The sequence below is a fragment of the Blennius ocellaris genome (assembly GCF_963422515.1).
Source record: "Blennius ocellaris genome assembly, chromosome: 20".
Classification (NCBI taxonomy): domain Eukaryota; kingdom Metazoa; phylum Chordata; class Actinopteri; order Blenniiformes; family Blenniidae; genus Blennius; species Blennius ocellaris.
Window position 1 is genome coordinate 14,786,822 of NC_137669.1, and position 11,132 is coordinate 14,797,953.

Here is an 11,132-nt window from a genome sequence, read left to right on the forward strand (position 1 = left end):
ATATCCGCCTAATTTATATTCAGCCATGGTACTTTTATGTTTTCACACATGGATGCTAAGCATGTGGCATTTTATACAAAATACACAAACTTTCTACCTTCCTTTAGGTTAAAAAAGTGCCATATCTAAGCACGAAAACAATGATTATTTGAGGTCAACCATATTGTATCACAGGAAGGATGTGCAGGTTTCACATGAAGAGGCCTTCATTATTCTTTTATTTGAGTAAAGCTTCTTTCAGTATTTAAGTGGGGGCAGTGTACATGAGTATAGATCATTAGTTAATTATTACAAATCTGGTCAGACTTGTATTGTCCTCTTTTTACAAATTGTATAATGAACAAGCTCAATAGTGTAAGTGACCTCTAACTGTCAGTGTCCCATGTCTCGTTGTAGTTTAATTATGATTGATTTAATTATTGATTTTTTTTTTCTGGGGTGTCAAGAGTTTTCATGTCAGTTTCATGTGCGTCACAAATGGCCTCCTGTGATTATAGGAGTTTGAATTAAGAGTCTGAATTATTTCAGGGTCACTGTGGCTGTGCTTGCTGCAGTTGGTCAAGTTTTGGTTGTGAAAGCGCATGTATTTTACCCTGAAACACAGGAAGTTAAAGGAGTCAGTAAATAGTTCTATGACATGGGAAAAACGCACTGAAGATGAAGTTTAACCGCAGCCTGGAGGCACGATTTCACGACCGCTCAAAACCTTACTTTTACAAGTTACACATCCCGTTTCAAAACTGCATCCGTTTCCCCTTCAAGTTAAAAGTAAATTTGTTAAAATTGGTCGTCAATAGATGATGCTGTACCATTTCTTTGTATTTGCATATTTTTTTTTTTTTTACCCAACAGCGTAAGGCTGTTAGGTGAACTCCTCTTTCGATATCAACACGAGTGAATTAGTGTAGGATTGAGCTCTCAAGTCTCACGACGAACGTTTTATTTCGATACTCTTAAACCGGAAGTGCCGTGACCAGATTTAAGAATGTCCCCGTAAACTTCAACTTCATTCTCTAGTAGACCGAAGGAAAACTTTTTACCCTATTTGTCGACATTTTCCTGGGAAACCCTGCAAACTTGAGTATCAGTCACAGCCAGGTGAGTGCGTGCTTATTTTAAAGTGTCTCGCTGAAAGCTGAAGTTGTTTAGCCTTGACCTAGTTTGTGTTATGTCTTCTTCAGGTTGTGCAGCAAACTAATCCGACGAGATAACGGGGTTAGTCAATCTTAATCCTAGAGTGTTACTGATCCCTTGAGAAGAGTTGAAGAGGTGTTTACACTACCTTTGCCCCGGTCACGTTCTTCAATTAAAACCTGTTGGGCTGCTTGAAATAGTTTTTTAATGATCACTCACTGCGTTATTACTGGACCCGATCAACCTGTTGATGCTGGTGAAGTTTCACTTCCTGCAAAGTTGCAGGGCAACTCATCGGCTGCAGCCTCAAAGAGCCTTATGAGATTCGTCACACCGACACGATGGCAGCATGCGGAAGGAGAAACAGACCCAAGTTGCTGTCTTTCCTCTTTGGTGCCACACTGTTGGGGTACCTTATATTTTTCCGACACAACTCGGGGGATGTGAACGCCACGCGCCGACGCGACGCCCCCGTTGAGCGCGAGGTGGTCGGCGGGGACCCGAAGAAGCCCGTGTACGAGAAGCCCCCGCTGGATTTAAATGCCCCCGGGGAAATGGGCAGAGCCGTGAAACTCATTCTGAACGAGGACGAGAGGCGGAAACAAGAGGAAAGCATCCAGCGACACCAGATCAACGTTTATGTTAGTGACAAAGTGTCTCTGCACCGCAGGCTGCCGGAGAGGTGGAACCAGCTGTGAGTGACTCAAATGTTGTTGTTGTTGTTTTTTTTAATGTAAACAGTCAAAGTCACAATGGTGGTGTAGTACGACATAGCAGGAGTTATTAGACCATCATATCTGAACTGGTTGTTCACTTTTGTGTAATGTGATGTAAAGCAGGGGTGTTAAATGTAAGGCCCGTGGGCCAGAGAGGCTGGCCAGAGGCTCCAATCCGGCCGACAAACCAACATGCAAATTTAAACAAATCTCTTAAGAGTAGCGGACATGAACTGAGATATAGATGATGCTGCCATGAAAGCCAGCCTCCATCCATCCATCCATCCATCCATCCATCCATCCCGGCTTCCCTTCACCGAGGGCAGGAGACACCCTGCACAGGTCGCCAGTCCATCCCAGGACAAACACACAAAGACAGACAACTACACACACAAACACAAACATCTGAAGGCAATTTGGTGTCACCAAACCATCTCATGCATGTTTTTTGCATGTTCTTCCTCCCACAGTCCAACTTTAAATTGTGTTTGTGTGTGTGTGTATGGATGTCTACCTTGCCTTCTTACGTAGTAATTTTTAAAAAAAGTTTCCCATAGAGTCAAAACTAATTTATTTCATGTCCACTTTGCAATAAAAGCCAAGTTGCAAGAGCAGCCGACCCACCCCCGTCTAAACTAACTCCTGAAATTAATTTGTTGTCGAGATTAAGGACAAGCAAAAGTAAGACTCTCACGCTTAAGCTCTTACGTATTAAAGAAATTATTAGAAGTTTACGAGCAGCATTGACACCAGACTAAATCTGTTTTGTATGTGACACAAGCATTCCTGTTTTTTTTCACGTGAATGTTTGAGTTTATCATAATAACGAACCAAGTCGCCCAGATTTATCTTATCTCTCCATATTTTGACCCAATTTTTTTTTTTTGCTGCTTACGCCACAGTTGCAGAGACCTTCAGTACGATTACAGTTCCTTGCCGACGACCTCTGTTGTGATCGCCTTCTACAACGAGGCGTGGTCCACGCTGCTGCGGACTGTCCACAGCGTGCTGGAGACCTCCCCGGACATCCTGCTCAACGAGGTGGTGCTGGTGGACGACTACAGCGACAAAGGTGTGGACATTTTTCTTTGCGGGGCGGGGGTGTGCAGGTGAATGACTGGGTGATTAGTTGATCGGGATGACGAACAGAATGCTGTCGTAGGTATTGTGCAGAGAAGGAGGAGGACACACTGACATGGTGCCATTAGAAGAGGTCAGAGAGACACAGGCAGTGAGAGTCAAAACTAAAATGTAGATGCATGGAAGTCTTGTATGGGTATTGTTGCATGGGCACATTCTTTTGAAAGGTGCAGATAATCTAATGTGGGTTAAATGCAACATCAATATTTGTCATATGTGAGTGTCTTTTGTTTTGTATAGTAAGGGGAATTTCTTGAACTATTAGTGTGTTCTAGTCTAAATAGACTCTTTCTTCATCTCTGGACAGAATGATGTTTATTAAACAGCAAAGAGAGTTGTCCTAAAACCTCCTGGGTCACGGCCCTGACTGAAGTAATTCCTGCCTCTCCCTTTTGCCCGAACGCAGGCTGGTCACACAGGCAAAGAAATAAACATGATCTCACAGAGTGCTTTCATTTAATTGTTTCAGGAGACTGCGTAGTGGCGTAGCAGTTTGGTGTTGGCGTGCTCGTTTCTCCCCACAGTCTACAAACATGCGTTCCTGGTTAATGTATGACTATAAATTCCCTTGAGATGTGCCTGTGAGTGAGATATTATCTCTCGTGTGTTTGCCTTGTGGCGGACTGGTGACTTGTCCAGGAAGTAACCTGCCCTCGCCCATGGGCAGTGTGGATGCGCTCCAGCAGCTTATGGCCCTCGGATAGATGAGATGAGTTGAGATAGATAAGTAGATGGATAAATAGACGTCAGCTGAAAGGAAAAGCAAACCTTGTCGTAATTATTCACATGGAATGTTTTTTTTGTTACCATAATCAAAAGTGAATATATCTCATCAGTTATTATCTGCAGATTAACATTTGGAAGTCGTATTTGTTTGCCCTGCTTTGCCTCTTGTTCTTATTCAGTTTTTCCTCTTTATAATAGAAGCCATAACTCTTCCTTGTGCAATTGTATTCTTCATGCAAATTTCAAAAATGACTCATTCCTCAAAGGCTTAATTTGATTTATGTGCTCATCTTTTTATGTTAATGAAGACCATCTGAAAGAGCCATTAGAAAATTACATCTCGGGTTTGAGGAAGGTGCGGCTGATCCGTGCCACAAAGCGGGAAGGCCTCGTGCGGGCCCGTTTGCTGGGGGCTTCCATCACCACCGGCGATGTGCTGACTTTCTTGGATTGTCACTGCGAGTGCCACGAGGGCTGGTTGGAGCCTCTGCTCCACAGGTGAGTGAACTCTTTCCCCCTTTGAAGCATTTTGTCACAATGTGGCAGAAAAGAAAACCAGCCTTTAGAAAACACTGGTTTTCTCAAGGCTGGTTTTCTTTTTTGCTGACTCAGACCCTGCAGCTCAATACTCTCCCTTTTGAACAGCGAGGCCACACAAAAAAAGCGTTTGCCCAGACATCTGAGATGAACAAATCGCCCGCTTTGTATTGAAGCCTCCTCCCTCCTGTCAACAGTCTTTTCTTTTGTTTCTGCACCAGAATTAAAGAGGAGCCCTCGGCTGTGGTGTGTCCCGTCATCGACGTGATTGACTGGAACACCTTCCAGTATTTGGGTAACTCGGGGGAACCTCAAATTGGGGGTTTTGATTGGCGGTTGGTCTTCACCTGGCACCCCGTCCCGCAGGCTGAGCAGAACCGCCGTCGCTCGCCCACTGATGTCATCAGGTGTGTTTGAAGGCGAAAATGTTGAGACGCCGTCCTTCTTGTCCCAGTTCACGGATTGTTTATTCCTTTGTGAATGAAGGTCTCCTACGATGGCCGGTGGTCTGTTTTCTGTAAGCAAGAAGTACTTCCTTTACCTGGGGACATATGACACAGGGATGGAGGTGTGGGGCGGTGAGAACCTGGAATTCTCCTTCAGGGTGAGAAACTCTGTCTGTGTTCATGTACTGTACAGTGTTTGACTTCTGCAAGGTTTGAAGAGAGTAGACATATATTGCTTTTAGCTCGAAGCCTCAGTACACAACATTTACATTTATCAAAGACTATGTAACTTTTTTATTGTTCTGCAGAAATCCCAATGAAAGCATTACAGCCAAACCGAGAATGAAATTGTGCAAGGAGCTTCATATTTGAATCGTCACTTCTGTATAGTAGTAATCTTAATGTGGTTCTCCTGGTTAAACAAAGGATAAATAGATAAATGAATAAACTACAACCATCTCAAGAGGAGGAGAAAAAACAAATGGTAGCATAACAGCCCATTTCGGTTTTTTTCTCAGCCACAAAGCTGCGTGTCGTGTCTTCTGATTGGAACATCCGAGGGACTAACAATAACCTCATGGTGGTCTGGTTTTTTTGTATGAATTTTAGATCTGGCAGTGCGGCGGTAGCCTGGAGATCCACCCGTGCTCCCACGTCGGCCATGTGTTCCCTAAAAAGGCCCCTTACTCGCGGAGCAAAGCGCTGGCAAACAGTGTGCGAGCTGCGGAGGTCTGGATGGATGAATACAAGGAGGTCTACTACCATCGGAACCCCCACGCACGACTGGTGAGTCGGCACAGATGGTCCCAGTGTGTGTGTGTTTTAGTTTTAGCAAATGGAACCAACTCTATTATTAAAGCAAGCAATCTGGCACATTTTTTTTGGACTGATTTGTTTTAAAGCGTGGAAGTGAGTCGGCTCTGTGCAGCTGCAGTCATCACAACATTGTCTGATTGAAACAAACACACACTGCTCTCCCGCTGTGGCGTTAAAAAGCTCCCCTGATTAAGTGACACTGGGGATACATGAGCAGTAGACACCCAAGGTGACAGGGGCGTGAGGGCACTCCGGTGTGTGATTACCACCTTTCCGTGTCACTTGGTGCCAGCGGGTGTCACCCACCTGTCCTTGACGGGGGGGGGGGGGTTTGCACTGCCTTAGTGTGGTCCAGAGTGTGACGGTGTAGTTAAGAGGAGAAGCTTTCTAAACAAAGATCAGGTGGCGCTCATCTCCCTGAGAGGAGGCGGCCTTGCCAAAAGGTAATTCACTACAGCTTCCATGCAGACCGCCGCTCCAATTCTCTTTGAACATGCAGGGAGAAACCATTCAGTATTTGACTCGTTAAATACGCCTACACTTTCACTTATTAGTTTACCAGCCTTGTTTCCCTTTCTGTTCGCTGCTATTTGATGATTTTCTGCCTACCAGATGTTTTTTTGTTGAATTGCATGAAGAACTCAATGCTTTAACTTCTTGCATATTTCCAGGACTTTCTCACCAGATAAAGCCAGGAACAAATTTCGGTAAATAGTTATGATTTGATGTGACTAAGCAAGAGTTTTTCCAAAATGCAGTTAATTTTTAATGTGTCCATTTGTTGTCGCTCTGGTCAGCCGACAACCCTGTAAACCTAACCCCCAGAGACAAAAACGGCGTATTAAGAGTTCACAGGATGATGATGGGTCACTGAAACTGTCGAGCTGATGAGTTACTTGTCAGTCCATGTGAGTTATGTTTACAGTTTGCGATTAATTAATAATAAGGTGGTATGAAATTTTAATAAACTTGATTCAGGATGCAGCACTGTATCCATTTCAGGGATGGTGCAGACGATAGTGAATCAGTGACTCTCAAATTAATTTGCAAGTGTGTTTATAATGTTTAGCTAAATGCTGTTTTTGGGTTCTGGTGTTTTTTTTTTTTAGGTTTTTTTCCAGTGAGGACCTTTTACTGTTTCAGACACAGGACACACACATACACGCTTTGCATATTTTAAGTCTTATTTGTATGAAAGAAGAGCTTGCTATATTTCCATCCATTACAAACTGTATTTTTTTCCACGTTTTAATGCCACTAGAACAACTGCACCATTCTCTTTTAGCTGTGTTACTTATTTCCTATACGCAATGGTGGCGTATGTAACTGACATACAGGATAAAATTATTTTTGCATGGTGAAGTGCGTCATCGCGGTTGTCACCTCTGATTCAGTGGAGAGTGACATCGTGCAGTTAGATTTACTGTCGTATCCAATTTTCTTTGAAATCACACATTGCATCGTGTCGCAGCTGATAAACTGAAATAAAGTTCGAATCAGACCGTCTCTCGGAGCATTCGCTCATGGACACCGATCCGTCTCTTTTGGGAATCAACCTCATTACTAAATACACTCTTGAAAAGCCAATTAGAGCCGTGTGCAGGAAAACCACCAGCATCCATCATCCTCCAGTGCTACTGAGCCGTCGTTCCAGCAGGGAAGGTGTGGTGAGCATATGCTCACTCTCAAATCAACCTCGGGCCAGTCGCCCTCAAGGCGACTGGCAGGTCTGGATCTTCGTGGGATGTGTAAACAATTCTTATTTGCATACAAATGGACCGTAAAAGATGCAGTTATATTCTGTTGGTTTTGTTTGACAAGCACATAAGTGTGTTTTACTGTTCAAAGCACTCTTGTTCTGCGGCTCGTCTATTAAACAGTTGAAAGTGATGTAAGAATCGTAGACGTTCCATTTCACCGTTTCTATGATAGGAAGGCATCTGCTGACAGCAAAACGACGGCTACACGAGAGCGCTCGCATATTTTAATGTTAACATAACATGCCAGTGGCTGATGCATCAAATCAGTCAGCATATAGATTGCAGCCATACTGTTTGATTTCATGGTGCTTTGAATCTCACGAAGGGAGAAAAGGGGAGCTGAAAAGAAGTGCACAACTTTTATCTCTGGTCTTTGTTTCTAGGAGGCGTTTGGAGATGTGACGGAACGAAAGAAGTTGAGAAACAAACTGGGCTGTAAGAACTTCCGCTGGTATCTTGATCATATTTACCCCGATATTTCCATCCCACAAGATCGACCGGGCATGTTTGGAATGGTGAGAGGACGTTTGATTCTTTCATGAATATTGAGCAAGCCAAATTATTTATATTTACTACATTCAATCAAAACATGAACTTGACATTTCCTTAACATCTGAAATGATCTTTTTTTTTTTTTTTTGGGTAGCTGAAGAATCGAGGCAAGACCAACTTCTGTTTTGACTACAACCCTCTAGACGAGCACAAGCTTGTGGGCCAAAGAGTCATCCTCTACCCATGTCATGGCATGGGCCAGAACCAGGTAGGATGTAAATAAATATTACTCAGGTCAGCTAACAGGCCACTGTTTTGGCAGCAAGCCTTTCTCTGCTTATGAAGTTTTGGCCGCAGCGCTTGTTTGTTGACTTGCGTTTCACATTCTGTACAGATAACAGTCTGGAAAACCTCCACCCGATATGGACACACTCCATCATCCTGCCTCCCATAGTTTAAATAATACAAACCAACACCATCCATCAATCTCATATTGCTGCTGTATTCACACCGAGGTCACGGGGGGTTGGAGTCACTCCCAGCCCACACAGGGCAGGTGACAGGTTTCCAGTCTATCTCAGGGCTAGCGCAGAATGAATTAATTCACAGTTATGAGCAATTTGCAATGACAAATCAACCCAACCTGACAAGTATTTAAATTATGGGAGGATGATGTTGCTGTCGATAAACTTAACCTAAGCACCTGGACAACATGCTCTTTTCACACAGAAAGCCTCTGTGTGATTCTGTTTATCCAAGAGAAACATTATTGGTATCCATCATTTGACTTTGTCAAACAGAAATCTACCATTGAACATAAATGTATGTACTTATTCTATTATTACCCATTTATATACGTACATATTTCTAGTTAGTTTTCTCAGTTTTGAAAGTTGAATGTCTTCACCTTATCTGTCAGCAATGTATTTGAGCTGTTTCCTGAAATATTAATCTCTCCCGTTATCTCGCCGTCTATTTATGCCCTCCTCTTCCGTGTTGGATCCAGTTTTTGTTGGATTTTCCTTAAAACAAAAAGGATCCTCTCTTCTCTTTATTCTTCATCACTAGTTTTTTTCTCAGACCCAAAACAAAACGGCCAAATATAGCTTCTCATATTTCCTCAGAGTGAGGACATAATATTTTTCCCCTTGTAGACTGCGAGGGCTTGTTGTGGTACTAACCTGAAGATAATGGAGTTGTTTGCTTATCCCAGGTGGTAAAATGAGACGTCGGCCTTGTTGATACAAAGGGAGGGCAGCATTTCTCGGTGCCTTTTCTACCTGGCTCTCTATAATCCAGAAAGCACTGTGACGTTTAACATTGTTATTCCAGAACCTGTCTGTGGACACACACTGGGGTCGTCTTTGTAGAAAATGGGCTCTGCAGTGCCTGTGCCGACTACCTTAGGAGAGTGCTCTGCATGCAGCAGAATCACATTGTACACTTTCATTCATCGCCTGCACACACACAGTGGCAGCATTTATTTGTGTGTGTCAACAAACACCTACAAGCACATGTTGGCGACTCCTATCCGAGCAGCATGTCTGTGCTTTTTTTTTTTTGCTGCTTTGTATTTGTCTGAATTGCATACACCTGCAAGTACAGATTCCCTGATTAGAAAACACTGCTACTTTGGATATTGATTTTACTCTTTGAATTGGACAAAAGACTCATATAGAAACTCCTCCACTTTTATTACTCCCCAGTTTTTCGAGTATTCTGTGGACGGCGAGATCTGCTATAACACAAGAGAGCCTGCTGGGTGTGTCGTGGGTGACAACATCAGCACCTACCTGACTATACAGCTCTGCAAGAAACGAGGACAATCTGTACCTGCAGACCAGAAATTTGTCCTCCGAGAGGTGAAGTGTAAAGTATATCACAAGACAGTCTTTGTTTCTTACAGGGCTTAGGTATTCCAGATTGATACAATTGAAGTGTAATATGTTGTTTCCAGGATGGGAGTTTTTACCACGTCCAGAGCCAGAAGTGTGTGGAGGCAGTGGACAACACGGACAACGGGACTCCAGCCCCCTGCCTCCGACCCTGCTCCGACAGTCTGCGTCAAAAGTGGTTTTTTGAAGAGAGAATGTAACTGTACAAACTCGCTTTTTTTTTCATCCAAGTGCCTTTAATGCTGTGGAGCGATGTTCGTGGATTTTTAAATGTTTACCTGCCCTAGAAGTGGCTCCACGGAGGACATTTGTGCGATTCCTTCCAACATCGACTTGTGCACATTTCATTGCCAGCTTGACATAATGGACCAATTGAAAACTGGAGTTATACTTGTTATGCGAAGGACTTTCTACAGAGAGTTAATGTTGCTGGGAGACCAGGGCAGACGGCAATACGCATTATTTTTCTAGCCAAGGAGATTGTGGCGAATTAGAGCTTATCTGCACAACTAGAACTACATGCTGGCGTTCCACTTCTTTTTTTTTTTTTTTTTCATTCACCCACTCCACCAGTCATGCAGTCTTTTGAAAGAGAGATCAGCTCCGCGCTGTCGGGAAAACGGCAACCGAGAGGCCCAGAAACATTAGCATTGAAAGAAAGCAACTGCTTCATAAATCTGTCAACAAACTCGGAGCCTCTTATGATGGTGGCTGGCATTCCAGTGAGATTTCAGAACCATGTCAGGAGGCGTCACTCTCCTCCTGCAGAGGGCGCCAACGCTCCTCAATAAATCTCTCTCTCACTGAATGCTGTGTGTGTGTGTTAAGAAGTGGGACAAATCTTCAGGTATTTTTATTGAGAATCTTTTTAGAACATTGTGAGCACTTGCTGACTCCTCGTAAAAGTGACTTATTTAAAAAAAAAAAAAAAAAAAAAAAAAAGCCATAGATTTCAGGCATTATGCAAATACTGCGTACCTCTTCAATAATCATGTTACTACTGAAGGAAAGACGTTCCCCAGTCTTACTGTGTTCTGAATGAACCGAGCAATGCAATGCTCTGTACATGAAACGACCTGCTTCCTTCAGCTGGCTTTTGTAGTCGTTTTTGAATGTAGGTTTTTTTTTAATTTTATTTTTTTTATGATAGTACAAATCTGTTTGCTTTTTAAGTGATATGCAGTTTGAAAAGACTAATTCATAGCCATATTTTATGAATGTATGTGGTATCAACTTTCTTTTTAGTGTTTCATAGATGCAAACAATTTATGTTATGAGTTTTCTTACAGATATATGTCAACTCCAGCCATACATTAGTGGGATATTATCCACAAAAGAGGATTTATTAGGCTCAATTTTATTTAATTTTTAATTTTATATTTTTTTAATAATGAGGGACTATTTCATTTATTACAACTATTACATTTCAAAATATCTTGTCTTGTCTGTATGTGTCTGATCTGGTCTGAT

General features: G+C 42.8%; 1 protein-coding gene across 1 annotated transcript; it reads left to right on the forward strand.

Moving 5' to 3' along the window:
- Positions 1 to 993: 993 nt before the first annotated feature.
- Positions 994 to 10,888, forward strand: galnt12 (UDP-N-acetyl-alpha-D-galactosamine:polypeptide N-acetylgalactosaminyltransferase 12). The gene is made up of 11 exons (XM_080515488.1): positions 994 to 1,098; positions 1,182 to 1,828; positions 2,753 to 2,922; positions 4,025 to 4,214; positions 4,475 to 4,660; positions 4,740 to 4,857; positions 5,309 to 5,485; positions 7,659 to 7,790; positions 7,922 to 8,035; positions 9,474 to 9,629; positions 9,725 to 10,888. Exons 2-11 carry the CDS (start codon positions 1,476 to 1,478, stop codon positions 9,860 to 9,862), a joined length of 1,734 nt encoding a protein of 577 aa, XP_080371614.1. The 5' UTR covers positions 994 to 1,098; positions 1,182 to 1,475; the 3' UTR covers positions 9,863 to 10,888.
- Positions 10,889 to 11,132: the final 244 nt, after the last annotated feature.

Coding starts and splice junctions, on each gene's coding strand:
- galnt12 (XM_080515488.1), top strand. CDS start 1,476: ATGGCAGCATGCGGAAGGAGAAACAGACCCAAGTTGCTGTCTTTCCTC. Junction 4,661..4,739: donor TCGCCCACTGATGTCATCAG/GTGTGTTTGAAG, acceptor TTGTGAATGAAG/GTCTCCTACGATGGCCGGTG. Junction 5,486..7,658: donor GGAACCCCCACGCACGACTG/GTGAGTCGGCAC, acceptor CTTTGTTTCTAG/GAGGCGTTTGGAGATGTGAC.